This window comes from Pogoniulus pusillus, chromosome 21, assembly GCF_015220805.1.
Source record: "Pogoniulus pusillus isolate bPogPus1 chromosome 21, bPogPus1.pri, whole genome shotgun sequence".
Classification (NCBI taxonomy): Eukaryota; Metazoa; Chordata; class Aves; order Piciformes; family Lybiidae; genus Pogoniulus; species Pogoniulus pusillus.
The window spans coordinates 12,119,682-12,139,780 of NC_087284.1; the positions used below are offsets into that span (position 1 = coordinate 12,119,682).

General features: G+C 41.2%; 1 protein-coding gene across 4 annotated transcripts in view; it reads left to right on the forward strand.

Moving 5' to 3' along the window:
* The window catches only part of NUP153 (nucleoporin 153), a 51,685-nt gene extending 31,966 nt beyond the window's left edge, over positions 1-19,719 (forward strand). For 2 of the 4 annotated variants that reach the window (XM_064160963.1, XM_064160964.1), the window contains exons 11-22: positions 1,367-1,499; positions 4,293-4,430; positions 5,456-5,548; positions 5,788-5,878; positions 6,168-6,284; positions 8,433-9,047; positions 10,889-11,083; positions 11,550-12,398; positions 14,044-14,412; positions 16,489-16,770; positions 18,001-18,160; positions 18,618-19,719. In XM_064160963.1, the coding sequence (XP_064017033.1) occupies positions 1,367-1,499; positions 4,293-4,430; positions 5,456-5,548; positions 5,788-5,878; positions 6,168-6,284; positions 8,433-9,047; positions 10,889-11,083; positions 11,550-12,398; positions 14,044-14,412; positions 16,489-16,770; positions 18,001-18,160; positions 18,618-18,702 (3,127 nt within the window). In that variant the 3' untranslated portion in view covers positions 18,703-19,719. The remainder of the gene's footprint in view (positions 1-1,366; positions 1,500-4,292; positions 4,431-5,455; positions 5,549-5,787; positions 5,879-6,167; positions 6,285-8,432; positions 9,048-10,888; positions 11,084-11,549; positions 12,399-14,043; positions 14,413-16,488; positions 16,771-18,000; positions 18,161-18,617) is intronic. The other 2 variants (XM_064160966.1, XM_064160965.1) reach the window with 2 other exon arrangements.
* The last annotated feature ends 380 nt before the right edge of the window (positions 19,720-20,099 follow it).

A 20,099-nucleotide genomic window follows, 5' to 3' on the forward strand; every position in this document is an offset into this window, starting at 1 on the left:
AAGAGACAGCTGGCCAAAGTCCCTTCGTGCAGCTGAGTCGCAGTACTTTGGAACCTCTCTCTTCAGCCCATGGAAAGCTATTTGATTTTTAAATCTAGATCAGAATTGTGAGTTGGGGACTGACTCGTCTGAAGATAGAAGACAGTCTTTGCCCCTTAGAAGCTGACAGGTGTTAACAGAAAAGAGGAATATGGGCTATTACAGACAGACTGTGATTGTATGAATATAGCTCTATTTTGACATAAGTTTATTTTCAGAATTTGAATTGATTGTCAGTTTGGATTAGAGAAAAGTTTGAGCATATGGCCTTAAGGATCTGGCTTCATTTCAGTGGTTACAATGTTAAGCAGACTGTTTGCAAGTATCTGACAAGTTTAGACCAATTCTCCTCTGTCTTCTGGAAACTTGACCTGGAGACTTCAAATGTACTTCTGTAATGACTGACTGCTTGGCTGCAGGTTAAGTTTTGATATGGTAATTTTTTTCAGGGGTACTTCATTTTTATTCTACAATGCTTTTTCTTGTTGTTATTCCCTAGTTCACTTCTCTTTTAGGCTGTGGTGTGGGTTTTGAGAGTAGAGTTGTTTTTATTTTTTCTTTCTGAGGGGTTTCTTTTGTTTTTCTTTCCCCTTCCTACTTGTGTTAGGAAATCTTTCGGGTTTGGATCTAGGCTTTGGTAATGAACAGAGAAATGCCTTTGTATGCCTTACAAAAGGGATCTGTATTCATGTCTGAAAAGATTTCTGGAATGTTGGCACACCCAAACACCTCTGCTGCTTCTACTGATGGCCCCAGGAAAGCCAGAGCTGCTTCTGTGGCTTTTGCTATATTATCTTGCCACACAAGTTCAATCCTCTCTCTTCCATAAGAGCTGCTGGCAGCATCTCCTGTGTGCGCACACACTCTGCCTATCTCCATGTATTTTTAGTTGTTTTCCATATCCCTGCGAGGATCCACACTCATCACAGAATCAGAGACCTGACAGTCAAATTTTCCACTGTCTGCACTATTAAAAGGAAACATTAGAAAATAACAACCTCAATCAGTTCTTCTATTTCAGGTCTTCTGGCTTAAGTCACCCTTCTTTTATGGATATTATGACTGTTACATATCTCCTTCTCATCACTGCTGTTATTAATGCAGCTTTCACTGTTTAGAACATCAGATAGTTACCAGCATTTAGTATCTTGTGGGACAGGTTTTCTTCTGATTCCAGTTGGAATGTGTCAGCTCTAGGACTGATGGTGACTATGACAGCTTGAATCAATTAATTGATGAGTTGATTTTTTTAATCACTTTATTTTTAATATTTTTGTTGTTGTTATTTTTTCCCTTCCTCAACCTATATTTTGTTATTCTGTGACAGCAATTTGACCTACCCCAAGGTTGGTACTCCAGCATCCAATGGTCTGTCTTCAGGAGGGGTACTAAGTGGTGGTGGCAAGATGAGAAGGGAAAGAGGAGTACACTATACATCAAAACCTGAGCAAGAGCAACAGGTAAGGGCCTCCTGAGGTTGGCTGCTTTGACTGAGATCACTGAGGTAACCAGCTAACAGTGTGAATTTTATTACCTCATAGTAAATGATAATAATGCTTTAGTTTTCTGTTGTTTGTGCTGTGGGTTTCAGGGCAGGCTTCAATTTATTTATGTAGGTGCCTCAGATTTGTTTTTATATTTCTGAAATCTTTACTCATGCTATCTTGGAGATGCTTCATGCGATAAAGTTTCTCCTTAGCAACTGAATGAACAAATTTTCTTGGAGGTTTGTAGAGTTTTTGTAAAGGAATGATGTTTGAAAAAAGTGCCAAACAAAATCTATTCAATTTGATACTCCATATTTAAGTTGTGTAGAAAGATACAAGCAAAGAGTCTGAAACAGAGGACAGCATTCTGCATATCTGCTAATGATCATAAACAGCTTTTGGCACTTCATCAAGCTCACTGCGAGAGGGATTTTGTCTCTCATTTTACTGGGAAATGTCTCTTTAATGAAACCGGTCATGACTATCCCAGAGATAATTTTTCTGATTGGATGTTATGTAAGATGCCTACTGCTGGGTCCTGAATGTTAAAAAAAAAAACCCAAACACAAACTAGATGAGTCTTCTGGCTGACACAGAATGAAGAAACAGTAGATAATGGAGAATCTTTCTAGGGTACAAATGATTTGAATATCAGAGTCCAACAGACTCAACAGATCAAAACCGTGAAGGATGTAAGCAGCTAGACAGCCTTATGTTTCGGTAGGAGCAACTTCTATCTCTGCTTAGTCACTTTGGGGTAGGGCTTGGTACTACTGTGCAAATTGTGCTTAGACTGGCTGTCCTCATTTAACCCCCAGTTAATCTAATCTTGGTAGTCAAATAGTTCAAAAGGCGAGGATGAGACTGGGAGTTTTTAAGGTACGCTGGGTTTTGAGTTTTAGATATGCATCCTGGATACATAATATAGGCTAGATTGACCAGTCTATATGATCTTCTGTGCTCATAGTCAGGCTTTCTTCTCTGGCATTTTGTGCTCTGGTATTTGGTAATCCGAGGAACCCATATACTTCTTCAAACATTATGATTTTTCAGTTTACTGCAGTAGTGACTTCAGAAACTTTCACAGCTGTCCTACCTAATCCTGCAAAATGAACACTTTACCACTTGTCTTCAGGGTGTACTCTGAATTGAGGAGCTGAGGAGATAATTAGAAAGGATGATTTTTTTTTTCCTCTAGATCTTTTATGGAATCCTATGATGGTTTAGGCTGGAAGTGATCTTTAAGAGATCTAGTCCAGTCCCCCTGCCACAGGCAGAAGTACCTTTCGTTTGATCAGCTTGCTCAAAGCCTTATCCATCCACAACTTCTGAGCTTACATGTTCCAGTGCCTCACCACCCTTTAACAACTAAAGCACAGAAAAGGTGGTAAATCTGATCTGTGTCCTTCTGTGTTCTGCACAGGTAGTAATTACAAGCTAACTTTCAGTATTCTTACAGGGCAGGTGATGTGTGTAGTACCACATGGAAACAGGCCTGCCATGAATTAAAATGTGGTGGCAGACTGAGGTGGGGAGATTAGGAGGTTAGGATCATAGAAAGAATAGTCTGGGTTGGAAGAGACCTCCAAAGGTCATCTAGTCCAACCTTCTCTGCAGTCAGCAGGGGCATCCTCAACTAGATCAGGTTGCCCAGAGCCCTGTCAAGCCTCACTTTGAATATCTCCAGGGATGAGGCCCCACCTACCTCCCTGGGAAACCTGTTCCAGTGTTCCACCACCCTCGCAGTAAAGAACTTGTTCCTGACATCCAATCTAAATTTACATTTCTCTAGTTTGAAGCCATTGCCACTTGTTCTATCACTACAGGCATTTGTAAATAGTCTCTCTCCATCCTTTTTGCACTGGAAGGTCACTATTAGGTCTCCCTGGAGCCTCCTCTTCTCCAGGCTGAACAACCCCAGCTCACTCAGCCTGTCATCATAAAAGAAGTGGTCCAACCCCCTGATCATTTTTGTGGCCCTCCTCTGGACTCACTCCATCAGGTCTATGTCCATCCTATATTGCGGGCTCCAGACCTCACTCCAGGTGAGGTCTCACCAGAGCAAAGTGGCAGAATCACCTCTCTGGATGTGCTGGCAATGCATCTTTTGATTCAGCCCAGGATGTGATTTGCCTTCTGGGCTGCAGTCACACACTATCTGCTCATGTCCATCTTCTCATCCTTCAGCATCCCCAAGTCCTTTTCTACAGGGCTACTTTCTATCACCTCATGCCCCAGCCTGTGTTGACCGTGAGGATTGTTCCAGCCCAGGTGCAGAACCCTGCACTTGAACCTCATGAGGTTCACTTGGACCCCTTTCCAGCTTGTCCAGGTTCCTCTGGATGACATCCCATCCCTCTGGTGTATTGACAACACCATCAATTTGGTGTCACCTGCAGACTCGCTGATGGTGCACTTAATCCCAATGTCTATATCATTGATGAAAACACTAAACAGCACAGGTCCCAGTACAAACCCCTGGGGGACACCACTTGTTACTGCACGTCATCTGGACTTCAAGCCATTGAGCACTACCCTCTGGATGTGACCATCCAGCCAGTTCCTTATCCACTGAACAGTCCACCCATCAAATCCCTTTGATAGCTTTCTGTGTCTGAATCTATAGACCTCTTGTATTTTTTTAAGCAACTGAGGTGAGACAGGGTAGGAAGGTAGTATGCCTTATAAAAGGGAAGGACTAAGATTTGCAACTTCTTTATAGAGGAGTGAAAACTAAAATTTACCATGATTAAATTTTACACCTAGGAAGTAGAGGAGCCAGTGCTACCACAAGTTCCTCTGCCCATCAGTACTGCAACGCTGCCTTCCTTCAACTTCAGTTTTCTTGCCAGTAACACTGTCTCACCGTCACCAAGCGCTGCTTCGAAAGCAGCCGTGAACAAGGTAAATCATTGTTGTGTGTCACGCGTTCTGATTTGGAGGTATAAAGTGTTTGATTTGGCCTCTTTCCATTTTATACCTTGCAAACTTATTAACATAATTGTGTGACTGCTTCAAATGCTGTGGAGATGTGGTTGGGATTTTATGCCAAATTATTAAATTGCAACTAACGTTAGTGGTCATATAAGTCTAATGCAGCATATGAGCTTAGGGTGCAATAATATGAATAATATTGCAGTGAAACAAATGTTCATCTGTTCCAGAGTACTTGAAATAGTTTTGTATGTTTTGCAGCAGATACCTACTTTAACCTGTTGAGGTATTTGCTGAAGTTTTGACTAAACTGAGCTAGGTTAGTCTAAGGTTCATAAAATGCCTAGACTTCTTTTCCATATACTTAAATATATTTAGATCTAAGTAGCATCTCAGATTTTTTTTCTCTTGGGATTTGGTTTTGATGATACTGTACTACATGCTCAATTGCACGTGTCAGTTTCTTTTACTGTAACTCTTATTTGTGGATTAGAATAAATATCAGGTTTTACAACTTTACTTCAGAATCATAGAGTGATGGGGGCTGGAAGGGATCTCTGGATATCATCTAGTCCAACTGCCCTACTAATGCAAGGTCACCCAGAGCAGCTTGCCCGTGATCGTGTCCAGGCAGGTTTGGAATCTTTGCAGAGAAGGGGACTTCCCCAACCTCTCTGGGCAGCTTCTTCAGTGCTCTGTCACCCTCACTGGGAAGTTTTTTGTTACGCTTAGGTGAAATTTCCCACATTATTGTTTGTGCCTGTTGTCCCTTGTCCTTTCACTGGCACCACTGAAAAGAATCTGGCCCCATCCTCTTGCCCTCACCCTTTAAATACTGATAAACATTGAGAAGGTCCCCTCTCAGTCTTCTTGAGTTCTCTCAGCCTTTCCTTGTAAGAGAGAACATATGTTAGACAGTAAGTTCAAGTAGCTGCTGTTGTTTTGCCAGGGAATTTTTCTTTTAGGTGTAAACCTTCATTCTTTTCAAAACACAGATACAACCAGCAAGTAATGTTGGCAGTCCTGTGTTCAGATTTTCATCTCCAATTGTGAAATCTACTGAGGCAGAAGTGCTACCTCCATTGTCTGTAAGTAAAATAAATAAAGCTCAACCTTTTTTCGTGGCTTTATTAGAACGTTGCAGAACATGGAAGCAGAATTATCCCAAATAATAAGGAAAACAAATATGTAGGGTTCTGGCTTACAATTTGTCACCCCATGTGGATACTAAAAGTTTGAAGACTGAATTTTGAATTATTATTTGTCTGTGAGACTCTAAGGTTTCTTCAGTTTCAGAATCTGAATAACATCTTTCTCTCTTTTGCAGCAGATTGGGTTTACATTTAGTGTTCCTGTTGTAAAATCATCCGAGCTTTCTGGATCCAGTGATACATCTGTGACATCCTTACTCGCGCTAGGTAACAGCAGCTTTAGCATTTAATATCTAGAATGCTGATTTCTTTTTTTCTTGTATACAGAATAGTAAATCTGCCCTTTCTGAGCATATTAGCAATGCCGGGCGAGGTTGCGTTTTCAGTGACAGATCTGCTTTGAACCAAACTGTAACTGTAAACTGTTGTAAACAAGTTAGAATCTTGAAGATTCTTTATAAGAAGCATGAAACTTAGGAATTCTGATTTCTAGCAAATGTGAGTGTATTTTAAGTGGATTTCTTGGTGAAAGGTGTTTTTTGTTTTGGTGTTAAAGATGCCACCACTGCAAACAGCACCAGCAATAAGAAGAAAAAGGATGAATATGAGGGTTCCACCAAACCTGCGAAGGTCTTAAAGGAAGGAAGTGTGTTAGACATCCTAAAAAGCCCTGGTAAGACCACAGAATCACAGAACCATAGAGGTTGGAAGGGACCTCCAGAGATCCATTGAGTCTAACCTCCCTGCCAAGGCAGGGTCCCCTAGGGTAATTTGTACAGGGACACATACAGGTAGGTTTTGAAAGTCTTCAGAGAAGACTTCACTTCATATTGAGGTGAAACCTGTGTTTCAGTTTGTAGCTGTTACTCGTCGTCTTATTACTGCTGACCAGCAAAATGAGATTGGTACCATGCACTTGATACCCACCCCTGAGACGTTTGTATACAGTAACCAGATCTTCTCCCAGTCTTCTCTTCCAGATTAAACAGCCCCAAGTCTCTTGGTCTCTCATTATAAGGGAGATGCTCAAGTCCCCCAGTCATCCCTGTGGCTCTCTGCTGAATTCTCTCCAGCAGGTCCCTGTCTCTATTGAACTGGGGAGCACAAAACTGGAGTAGAGGGGGAGGAGAACCTCCCTAGACCTGCTGGCCACACTTTTCCTGATGCACCCCAGATAATGAACTCTTTTTAAGATGACATTGCAAAAAATGGGCTAGCATAATAACGGCGTTGATTTTTAAAAACCCATCACAACAGCAGCAGCAAAGGCACTTGTCACAGTTAACACAATGGTAGCTGTAAATGCAAACATGGGAGAGCATTACATTAAACACTGCATCAGTTAGGGTTCATCTCCCCTTCTAAGTGGGTTTTATTGCTAAAAGGAAAACTGCAGCATTGAACCTGATGCATTGCTTCTCCTTTCACTGTTAGGATTTAATTGCAAATGAGGTATTAAGACCATTAGACTTCACCATGAGGGTGGTGAGACACTGGAACAGGTTGCCCCTTGGGAGATGGTAGAATCCCCATCCCTGGACGTTTTTAAGGCCAGGCTGGATGGGGCTTTGAGCAATCTGATCTAGTGTGAGGTGTTCCCTGCCCATGGCAGAGGGTTTGGAGCTAGATGATCCTTGGGGTCCTTTCCATCTTTGACAATTCTGTGATTCTAAATAATCACAGAATTAAATAAATACATAAATAAAATGTGTGGAATCACAAAGTAAATGTCCATTAAAAGCTTTGCAAACATTCCCCTTTCACCTTCACTGTGCCTGGGAATTCAGAATAGTAAAGACAATTCCTAAAGATGTTTCAAAAGCTGTAAATATTTTTTTCTTAGATGATGACATATACTATGGCTTAAGCTGTAAATTTTAAGTCAGAGTGGGCAATTTCACTTTTTAAAACCCCTTTCCTAACTTCTATTTTTAAGTCATTGCAATTGTTTTCAGCTATTCAATACAGCATATGTGTGTGTGTAGATGATAGGGGGTTTTGTCTTAAGAAGAACTTTATTTGATTTGGTCTTTTCCCATGAGCCTTCAGTTGCATCAGGACATTTTTCTTTTTTAATGAAGTAACAAATCTTTCTGCTTCTTAAGAAGAGAGCACCTTTTTATGCTGGAAAGAGCTAAGTGAGAGAGCATTTTGGTGAAGGAAAGACCCATGAGTGAACTGACACTGCTATGTTGGTTGAAGAGAAGCAGATTCCAAAGCCCTGCTGTTCAAAGACTCTACTTCTGACAGTTAAAAAACCCCAACAAACTATCAAACCCCAAAACAGTATAACAGTAGAAACCCACCAAAATCTTCATTTTAGCTCTACAAGTACTTTGTGCTGCTATTGAAGATGCACTACTGTAGCATTTTCTTCAGCGTTTCCATGTTGGTGGTGGTTCTTTTCTGTTAAAGTTGGAACCTTTTAAATAAGGATTTGGCTGGCACCCAAGTGCACTTTGAGCAAAGATTGTAGATGACAATTGTTCTCTTGTCCTTCTACTAAGGCAGAAATAGCCTCAGAAACTTGATTTGATTTGATCTATTGTCTTAAAATTAACTAAATTATTTTCATGACTGGCTTTCAGAACTGTTTGTTCGCCCTTGTATCTACCAGTGAAGATTTGTCACAGTGCAGCATATGAAATTTCATCCCTTTAGATAAGATTTCCAGGGACTTCCTCTTGCAGATATTAAGAATGTTTAGTTGCAACCACTGGCACCTCTAACGCCAGACAGCATAAATTTAAATTAAGTAATTTACCTGCGGTAAGGGTACTGCTCTATCAGCAACACCTCTTCCTCTTCATCTTTTTCCTAGGTTTTATGTCTGTGGACACACACTCTTCTATGTCTGCACAGCCTGTTACAAGCACAGAGGTCTATACAAGGCCTGCAATAAGCAGTTTCTCTGCAGGTAAAGACACGCCTAAGCAAGCCCCCTCACTTTGGCAGTCTGACACACGTGACCCAAGTCTGCAAAACAAGACCACAGATGGCAAATGTGTAACGTGTGAAGCCGCTAAAGTCTCAACGCTTGACAGTACGAAGCAGATCACAAGCTCAAGTCAGTGTATCTCCTCCAAGGGAGCAGTTCCTGTAGCAGGGACATTGGGCTTTGAAGACAAATTTAAAACATCACCTAACTCGTGGGATTGTGATACCTGTCTGGTCCACAACAAACCTGAAGCTACAAAATGTATTGCATGTGAGACACCAAAGCCTGGAACAGGAGTAATGCCTGCCCTGACGTTGCCAGTGGTCACAGACAATGCGGTGACAGTTACATCCTCCTCCAGCAACACTGACACAACAGTCACTCTGGAGTTTGGAGACAAATTTAAGAAGCCAAAGGGCTCTTGGGACTGTGCAGTGTGCCTTTTAACAAATAAGGCAGAAGACAGCAAATGTGTAGCTTGTCAGTCCGAGAAACCAGGTGTGTTCTTCTCTTTTCTGTTGTTTCAGTCTCAGCCTCTGTGCATTTGCAGAATAAAATGTTGCATATAAAAATATTTTCAGCAGCATGGCTGTATAGAATACAGGATGGATTAGTGCCTGTGCAGGAAGTTACAGGCACTTTAGAGGATTCCAGCCTGTTGCATGAATTTAACTGAATGTTCAATGTGTTAGTGCAGGGCTGACCTGAAGCAAATATGCTCTGCTTTGCAGCTGGTGAGGATGTCTTAATTAACTTTAAAACAATCCACTCATTTTCACTGATGAAAAACATGAACTCTGTTGCAAGAGTAAAAAAATTGTGATGTTTTTCCTTGTTCAAAGTGTAAGTAAAAGTGATATTTACAGAACAGGGGTAAGAATTGATCTGTTCACCATTTTTGTGTAATCGAGCAGAGGTATGAAGCCAGATTTCAAGATGATGTAGTCTTTAAGTAGTCATTGTAAACTAAAACAAAACCATATGCTCTTCTGTGCCTTTGAGGGCCAGTAATTGCCTTCCAGAACATGGGTGATCTTGTTCTGGAAGGTCAGGGTTTTTCCAGGCCTTGAGATGAGCGCTCTCTTCAGGTTATTTCCCGTTGTATGTGATTTGTAATTGCTTTTGAGTGTGGTGTTTAAAGCACTTAACATAATTTAATGTACTATTATATCAAAAAACACCTTTCCAAGTATATCCTGGGGGGGGAGGGTGTTGTGTAAATAATCTAAGGTGGACCAGATTCTGCTTCCTTTCTGATCATCCTGTTCAGTAAGAGTGGAATTTCTTCAGATAGAAATTTTGGAGGGAGCTTATTCTCATGGACTTTCAGCCTCAGAGTGATCAGTTGCTGCTTTTGTCTGGGACTCTAGTCATTAGTCAGGGAGGCAGTTAGAAATGTGTTGGGTCATGGTCCAAAGATCTGCACAGTTCTGTTACATCTGTCAAGGGGACAAGTGAAGTAAGTGAAATGAGAGGATAAAAACTCTTTGGATGTGCTGTGGAAGAGATGACCCATTCCTGTCTTGAGTGGTTTGAATCTGAAACTTTAATTTTTGCCCCTGTCTTAAAAAGCACCCTCAGAGGCTTAAAACCATAGATGAATACAATAATTATCTAATGCTTTTGTGCCTCTTGGACGTCCACTTCAATCCTCCTACTTATGAACCTGAACTTTTCTGTTGAAGTGCAGCCTCAAGTGAGATCTCTTCCTCTGCAAGGTAGACAAAGCTGAAGGCAAACACTGGCTTTTTGGCATCTAAGTTTCTGCTGCTGTTGGAGACAGTGTAGCTTCTGTGTAGTGAACACAGATTCATATGGTTGGAAGCTTTGAGTTCCTCTCTGGTTTCGATGTGGGGTTTTCTTTTGTTAAGGTTTTTTGTTTGTTAGGGTTTTTTTGATTGGTTGGTTTGGTTTTTCTTACAACGTAATTTTGAACATGTCTGTCTTTGGGATTTGGTGATGTTAAATTCAAAGTCTCATGACTTGAAAGTGATCGTCAACTTTAGTGCAAATTGTCTGGGTTGCTCGTGTCAGCAGAAATTCTAGTAGTTTTAGTTGAGTACTTATCTGTAGTAGGTTGGCTTGCTGTATTGTATGAACTGCAGTTGCTGTTTAAATGTCATTGCTTCAGTTTGTACTTGAAATTGTAAAGATGAATCTAGGTGTTTCTATTGTTTCCATTCTCATACTGAGTTTGAAGTTAACTTGTGGTTTGATATTTTTTTTCACTGTTACTCTTGTCTCCCTTGCTAGTTAATGGGCATTTAAGAGTTTCTTTAAAAGCCCATATTCACTTTCTCATTTAAGCAGGATGATTAACTGTCTTGCCTGTTTCTCAGGGAGTTCAGTGCCTGTGACCAGTAGCAGTGTTTCTGCATTTTCTGCTGCTTCTGGAGGATTTCTGGATTTAGACAAATTCAAGAAGCCTGAAGGAAGCTGGGATTGTGAGGTCTGCTTGGTCACAAACAAGGCAGAAGCCACAAAATGTATATCCTGTGAAAGTGCAAAGCCAGGCACCAAAGCAGAGCTCAAAGGTAATATTTAATGAGAAGACAAGGGGGTGTGTTCTGCAGTTCCTTCCTTCTGTAGGTTTGTTTTTCTTTGAGGTATGCCAAAACTGTTTCTCTCTTCCTCTAGGAACGCTGCTTTAGTAAGGTAACAAGCTTCTGCTTCCACACCTTTTCCCCAGCAAAAGGTCATGCTTTGTAGAGAAAAGCTTGTGTTCATGCTGTAGTTGTTTATTTGGAGTTTAAGCTAAAACGTGATCTTTCCAGGAGATGAGCAGCACGCTTCTCAAAGCCAGCTAGTGGGCAGAAGAGTACCACTGCAAAAAGGTTTGCGTAGAGAGGAAGCGTGGGGGTTTCTTACCTGCTTTGTGCCTTGTTTGGGTTTGGTGGGGTCTTTTAACAGTTTTTGACTGTGAAGTTCAAGCCATGGAGGTGAAACCTACGTATATTATGCGATGTGTTGCAAACTCAATGTTGTTACTGATTTCTGCAGGTTTTGGTACTGCTACTGTGTCCTCAAGTGCTGCAATGCCATCATTTACGTTCGGTGTCCAGTCGTCCTCCTCGGAATCTTCTAATTCATTAGGTAGCATAGGGGGATTTAAATTTGGAGAACAAGGGAGCTTCAAGTTTGGTATTGCCTCTGAATCTGCATCCTCCAACACTGTGACTGGGGGATTTAAGTTTCCGACTAGTAGTTCAGGGGACATAAAATTTGGAGTTTCTTCCTCAGACTCTAAACCAGAAGAAAGTAAAAAAGAAGGTAAAACTAATAGTTTTAGCTTTGGACTTCCATCTACAAGTAGTCAGGCTCCTTCAACATTTCAGTTTGGGACAGCAAACCTGGGACAACAGGAAAAGAAAGAGGAACATGTTTTGGGAGGCTTTGGTTTTGGCACGAGTTCTACTTCTTCCATAGCAACCAATGAGAATAAACCCGGGGTTGGTGGCTTCACGTTTGGAACTGTGGCAGAAAAAAAAGAGGTGGCATCACCTGGTCTGGAATTTAAGAAACCAGATGAGAAAAAGGATGAAGCTCTCTCAGCAAAGGGAGGCTTCTCTTTTGACAGTGTAGAGTCTGGATCTGCCTCACAGTTTGTTTTGGGAAGGACGGAAGAGAAACAGGACTCTGTCACTTCTGCTGCTCCTTTAGCATTTGGGAAGAAAGCTGACAATGAAGAGTTAAAGGCACAACCTATTTTTTCAGCTGGAACAGCTGAGCATACCAAAGAGGAGAGCACAGCAAAACCTATGTTCAATTTTAGTTTTGTTAAACCCTCGGAGAAGGAAAGTGAGCAGGCAAAGTCATCTTTTGCATTTGGGGCACAAACGAGTACTTCAGGTAAATGGAACATCTTTTCTCTTCATTTGTATGCTAACATCCATCACGTAATATATACCTCTGAAGCCATACTGGGCAAAATCTGTGAGATTTGATATATCTATGCATTGGAGCTTAGTTAGTACCTGAAGCCTGTCTGTAGCACTAGTTGTTGGTGTGTAGACAATATGTAGCAAGTCCTTTTTAGATTTCAGTGAGTTTTAACACTAGGTTTAGATGCAAAAAGTTACCATATGTGAATGAATCTATATCACTTCTTGTGTGAACACAAGAATTATGTTGTCTCAGTGGTAAGCAGCAGAGCTGGTGGTAAAATCTGTAATATGGTGCCATATAAAAACCTTATATAAGCACTGTTTTCCATAGTGAAAGAGGAAGAGGGAGAGAATATCTTATCCCTTGTAATTGTGGCTGTGTTGCAGGATGCACTGCTGTTTTTCTACTGCTACCAAAGTATTAAAAAATCCCTCCATAGATACTACACATGTTTGTATTCCATTCATTTGTTGAAAGTTGCAGTGGAGGATTAAAGTTCTTCAGCGGTGATCACTGTTTAGAAAAATCCAGGTTGTTAAATTCCATTTGTTTGAGTCATGACTTTTAAGGAACCAAATTAGTGTCTGACTTCTGAAGTGGTGCAGAAAAGGGCATTGGTAAGGAACCCTGAATAAAGGCAGTAAATAAGGTTATACTGTTTTAAACCACAGCATTCTCAGGTTAAACTGCTACTCAACAGACAGGCTTTTAGAGGGTTTTGTATTTTAGGGGAAATGAATGAGTGGGTGGGAGGTTGGATTTGCTTTGGTTTCAATTTTGTTTTGTTTTTTTTTTTTAATCAGCCAGTTTTTTTTTTAATCAACTCCAGGTAAACTCTGGAGTTTAGTTGTGGAAATTTGGTGAAGCACCTTGTGCAAAAAGGAAATTTTAACAAGTTTTCTGACAGGTGGCATAATCCCTGAAAGATGGGCCATAACTATTGGGAAAAAATGATAGTGAGAAATAGAAAGCAGAATCACAAATTAATAGGGAGAATTAGCCTAGCAGCATAGGGCAGCTGACTTTAAAGAGCAGCTCCCTTCTACATGGGCAACACTGCACTCAGTCCTTTATAACAGTGATCTTAAGGGAAAGTTGTTCTCTGTTGCTCTTAAGTACAGTCAAGCTGGGAAGAAATAGGCTGGAGAGCTTTGCCTGACTTAGAGGACTGGGCACAGGGCTGCATTTTCTAACATGCTACAAACAAAACCATATCACTGTGGTTTTCAGTACTCTGTTGAAGAAAAGCATGACATTGTTAGAGGTAATTGATGTTCCCCTAAGAACATCTGAAACAGATCTTCTCTTTGAAGAGTTCAGAAGTACTGGTTGATACTGGTTTATACTGGTTCAGGTAATGTTTAGTCTTTGTAACCAAGGAAGCCTAGACTGCAGCATTGTCCTTGTTCTTCACAATCCCTCTATTCCTTTAATTTTGGATGGCAGCAATCAGCACGTTAAATCTGGATCTTAGGTATGCAGCATTAGCTTGAATAGCAGTTGAGGTGTCATTCAGGACTGCTTCTTGTATGGTGGTTGAAATAGGAGCCAGTTTGCTGTACTCTGTGTAGCATTTCTGTGGCGGTTTACGTACCTTTTTTCCTTTCAGATCACGGAGCAGCAAAGCCATCTTTCAGCTTCTTGAGCTCCAGCTCCTCCAGTACAGTCGTACCCACCACTTCAGCCAATAGCAGTAGTGTGTTTGGCAGCGCCATCTCTTCCTCAAATCCTCAGCCAGTTCCCGCTCCTTTTGTGTTTGGACAACCCAGCAACACTGTGAGCAGCTCTGTTTTTGGCAGTTCTGGAGAATCTGCAGCGTCTCAGTCATTTGGCTTCTCCCAAGAAAACAAACCAGCAACCACATCTTCCAGCACCGGCACGGGTCTGTCTTCATTTCTCTTTGGTTCGGGAGCCAGCAGTAGCAATGCAGCAAATTCAGGCTTCACCTTCGGAGCCACAGCCACATCAAGTTCCACAGGTACATTTTAAATGGATGCTTTTCTCGTTTCTGACATTGCACAAAGGATCAAGTGGATATAAATGACAGGACAGGAAGGTTCTACCTCGACACGAGGAAGAACTTATTTACTGTAAGGGTCACGGAGCACTGGAACAGGCTCCCCAGAGAAGTTGTGGAGTCTCCTTCTCTGGAGAATGGAGTCTGGAGACCTGTCTGGATGCATTCCTGTGTGACCTGCAGTAGATTATGGTCCTGCTCTGGCAGGAGGGGTTGGACTCAATGATCTCTGGAGGTCCCTTCCAACCCCTAACATCCTGTGACAGTCTGGGAAGTGCAGTGTAGGAGTGAACTAGTGGCAGCATTGTTTCACACAATTACTGGTTTTCAGTTTGTACAGGAACTGTCACCATGAGACTGAGTTTTTTTCCTCCTGATCCCCATCCAGTGCTTACATTAGAAGTCAGTGGATTACATATTTCCTGTTTTTTCTCTCCTGTACCTAAAACTACTGAACTGTTGTAATGTCAAGCTTTGCACAGTTCTTTCTTTACGAGTGTATATAAACACAGGACCTCCATGGGCACTTGCTGCTGCATAAGGATTAGTTTCTAATAAGCACTAGGGTCAGCCTTTGTTAATTATCAAGCAATTTAGAGAAGATAGAGTTAAGAATCTGTGAAGTTTTTTCATGTTACGTTCATTACCCAAGTGCCTGGGTTGAGCACTACAGCGCAAGACTAAATCCACCCAAATCATCTACGTTCCTGCCAGCCTAGCAGTGTGTTGGAAATAAGATTGAACCTGTGAGGAGAGACTTCATGTGGCTCATCTGTTTGCTCAATATTGTCACTCACAGAAATTAAATCTGCTCACTTTTTATCAGAAACAAGAGAGAAAACAGTCCTAAATTAAAACAACCAGTAGATCAATTTATCCAGCTTCCAAATTAGTAACCTCCTTAGTTGGTGATGCTGTATATCAGACATCTTCACAAAGGGGTGGAGCTGTTTTATGCAGCCATTCCAAATTTAAGTAAAAGAGAGGATGTTTCCTGTTGCATGAAGGCTGCTTAAGTTGCATTGGTAGGGCTGCTTAAAATGTTCCGTTTTGCGCAGCAGATCTGCTGCGTACATACAGTTACTGTTCAGTCGTGCACTTTGATTTAGTTATTTCTGCTGGCTGTGCAGAGCTGAAGCAGCCAAACAGATGGGCTGGTTGTGTTTTGGTTTTATCACAGAAACATTCAGGTTGGAAAATACCCTCAGCATCACCAAGTCCAAATGATACCCCTATTCCACAAGGGTCACCCTAAACTGTATCCCCAAGCACCATATCCAGATGACTTTAAACACATTCAGCATCAGTGACTCGGTCACCTCCCTGGGCAGCCCATTCCAATGTCTGAGCACTCTTTCTGTGAAAAATGTTTCCTAATATCCAGTCTAAACCTACTCAGTCGCAGCTTGAGGCCATTCCCTCTTGTTCTGTCACTACCTCTGAAAAGGGACCAGCACCAACCTCTGCATGACGTTCTTTCAGGGAGTTGTAGACAGCACTGAGGTTTCCCTTCAGCTTACTCTTTTTTCAAACTTGATTTGGACTCACAAAGTTGGTCATGGTAAATACTTGGGCAGGGAGGGCTGCAGCTCCTGATAAGATTCACATTCTCTTCGTCCTAATATAAATAGGGAGGTGTTTGTTGTAGGTTTGAAAAGTACAATTTGAATTAATATTCTCTGTGTGTTCTCTAAACATCTTTTAGTAACTACAAGTTAAAATGTATTGGTGGTGGGAATGTGTTTCTAGAACATGGATGTTAATGTGGTAATCTGAGTAGATAATGTGTTTTGAGGTTTAATTTTATCTGACTCTCAAACATGGCATTTCTTAACATTGTATACAAGTCAGGGTGCAATTTCTGTTGCAGCTGAGGTAGTAGTTGTTTGATGTACTAACAAAACTAAGAGGAAATTGAGTATTTGGCTCCCAGACCTTAGAAGCATATTGTACAACATTGGTTTCTAGACAGATTCTTGTACAGGAAAAAAAAACCAACAAACAGCATATACTGACATTTCTTTTCTGTTCCTGAAGGGTCATCTTCTTCATTTGTGTTTGGCTCTGGGCCTCCAGCGCCCGCTGCTGGCCCAGCATTTGGCGCCAGCCAGCCACCAGCATTTGGCCAGAGCCAGGGGTCTAGCCAGCCAACTGCTCCAAGTTTCGGCTCTCTGTCAACACCGTTGTTTTCAGCTGGTGCTCAGCCAGCTCCTGCTGCTCCTCCTGCCTTTGGCTCAGTGACAAGCAGCACTCAGCCCTCTGTGTTCGGACAGCAAGTGGCCCAGCAGCCTGGGTTTGGCTCTAGTACACCCAGCACTGGTGAGTGCTGACCCTCCTCTTCCCTTTTGCTCTCCAAGATTATACATTTCGTTTTTCATGAAATGGCACCTTAAATGATATGGAGAAAGAAGGTTTCTGCCTTGTGCATGTATTAAGTGTAGGAATTGCCCTCTATAGAAGTTATAGGTAGAGTTAAGTTGTCATGTCACGCTCCTGACTGTGGAGGATGTGCCACAGTAATGTCAGTTTCACAGTAAGCCTTCTCCACTGGAGATTTGACAGACATGGAATTTGCAAGCCTGCAAATAGTGGGGGTTATTTCCTTAACAAATAGAGTGATAAAAACAAAGTGTTGAAAACCATGGAGTATTCACTGGTAAGACTGCACACATGCTTGAGAGAATCCTTCCTGCAAACCAGAATGGCAGAAGCACTGCAAATTATTATTTTGGGGTTTGTTAGAGTTGTTCTTGGTTCTCTGACTTCTTTAACAGACTTTGCAGTTTCTTAGGAATGGGAGCTTTTTGTGTAAGAGTACAGTCATTATTATTTTTAAGCTTTTATAGGTTAAGACTTAAAAGAACTTTAAGTGAAATACAAAACACCATGTGAAGGGGGCAGGAACTGATCCTTTACATATAAGAAAGACCGGGTTTACGTTCACAAGTATTAAAAACATGCTGCCAATAAGTATATATATACATTTGCCATCAGGGAAAAGCCTCCTTTCTTCCTCTGAGAGATTTTACAGGGTACCCTCCATTATTAAATAAAAGTCAATGACATTTTGTGGCAAACACTCTGCAATCCTTAATCAGGTGACAGTTACCAAAGGTAAGATTCTCTCTGGATTGTCTGTGTTGCTTTTCAGTTCTTTATTCCCAGGTCGACTGCACGAACACCTGAAAAGGTTACTTCAATATGTCTACACAATTCAGTACTAGAATTTAAGGCTATATTAATAAACTCCAGTATGCAGAGGTATAAACATCATTGTGGTACAGAAGTTAGCAATCAATTTATTACTGTGGGCTGCAGTGTTATTTGAAGACTCCCTTTATGATTGTGGTAAGATGGATGAGTCTACTGTGTACCATTCCTGCAGTAATCTGGCACTTTGGTGCACCCCTACCCAAACTCTGTCCTTTTGTGTGACCTGTAAAACACATTCCTTAAAGACAGTAGGAAGGATGCAAGGATTTTTGCTGGAAAAGATGAACTCACATTTCGACTTTTTCACTCCCTTCTGCTTCCATCCCATCTTCCCAGGTTCTGTATTCCAGTTTGGAAGTAATACTTCTAATTTCAACTTCTCAAATAACCCAGGAGTATTTACTTTTTGTGCAAACTCTTCTGCACCAGCAGCACCGGCACAGCCTTCTGGCTCTCCAGGATTTTCCTTCAGCCAGCCTCCGCGATTTACACTGGGGTAAGAGATCGTATCAGAATTTCGCTTGAGCTTAGGGGAATATCAGTGGACAGTGTCCAGCCTCTGCTGCTGTTAAATCATGAGGCATTCAGATGCACCCTGGAGCTTGAAACTAGTTTGGGCATCCTGCCTTCAATTGGCCTGATGGGCTAACTGAGCAACAGTAGCTTTAAAGGATTAAAGTCAGAAATATCACACATCAGCCAATGGAAAATTCTCTTGCTCTTGAAAAGTAAAATCTGTGTCTAGCCGTTATGCTGCTACTCCAGAAAGAGATGTTTAATTGCTTTTGGTTGCTGGAACTCTCTTCCTCCTGATCATCATATGCCATTTGTTGCCAGCTGATGACTAGTGAGACAAGACTATGAAACAGTTGTTCTGGAATATCTGCTCAGTGCTACTACTGCACGTTCAGCTACCTTGTCCTAAACTCTGAACTACTCATTTCTTTTGATAGGACTAATGGGAAAAATATTTTCTCTGCTTCCAGACCTTCAGTTTCTGGTCGGAAGATGAAGACTGCAGTTAGACGTAGAAAATAACCGCTGAATCAATACAGCAACTTTGGAAGCAGCTACTACCCTGCATTGTTCAGTTGTTGGGATCGTACCTCATGCTGGGTTAGCTGAAGTCAGATCTGCCTAAAGGAATATAAAACTGTGCTGCCCTTCCCTTCCTTTCCCTCTCCCCAGTTAGTTGTAATAAAGAGAGTTGGCAACAGAGCCGTTCTCAAGCGAAACTATCCTAGACTCCAGCAAGTTCTTTCTTTCACTGACTTGGCATGGTCTGGCTGTAGCCGTGAGTAGAGCCCGCACAGTGAATGGCTTGTACAATACCTCTTCATCTGCACCACTACGTGCGCTCATCTGCGTTTACCGACACCTCCAAATTGTAATTATATATGGGCGAGGGATGCTGTATAGAGTAGAGAATGTTGATAACGAATGATTTCTATGCTGAGTTTGTGCCGGTGTATGTGTGAAGTTGAGTGAGTTTGGGTGTATCGTGCACTAAAATTTTTCTGATAGAGGAAGACTGATTAAAGGATGATCCATGCTAAGGACTTGTTAGATCTGTAGTTCTTCATTTAATAATTATATGCTATTTCTATATTTTCATTCTTACAGCCCTTTATCACCTGTCTCGCCTTCGTTATTTTATTATGAAACATGTAAATACGATTTTGTTTCTCTATGTACTTTTTTTGGCATAACAAATCTGTGAAATTGAAATTTTAATTTTGTGTGTTGCGGCCATTTTTGTTTAGTATTGTCTCAGATTTTATGTAAATCCCATTATTCAAAGTTGCCTAAATCCATTTAGAAAATTTTAAAATTGGGAATTCTTAAAGTAAGTTTATTGGCTTTTCTGATCCATTTTTGTTTGGACCAAAAACCAGTATTGTACAAAGTATTAAGTATATATTTTTCTATTTACTGAAATGGACTGTGGTGACTTTGGATAATAAGGAAAAGTTTAATATTAAAGCCATGTTTATTACAGTATAATTAACATGTTAAACCATGGGATAAATGCCATCAATAAAAACTATGAAATACTGTCTGGCGCTTTTAAGTCTCTATGAAGGCAGCTGCAGATGTGACTGAGACTAGTCCTCAGCCTGGGTGGTGGAACATATTTGTTACAGCCTCTCCTTGTTAACAGTGGCATTATAATAGAGGCATTTATATTATTGGTTAGAGGTTCCCCATTAGGAAGGAGAGTTTTAGTGTAGACTTAATCTTGGAGCCCTGTGTCAGCATCAGCTGCCTGGCTGCAGTTAGTTTTTATAGAGCTATTAAAAAGCAGCAAGGAACTAAATGTTACAAACATCCACCACCCTTCTTAGTAGAGAGGAGGAAAGTACACCAAATTGTACGTGAGTAATTTGAGGGGTTTCCAAATGTGACTGGAGGAACTTCTTGGAGAACAGAGGAGA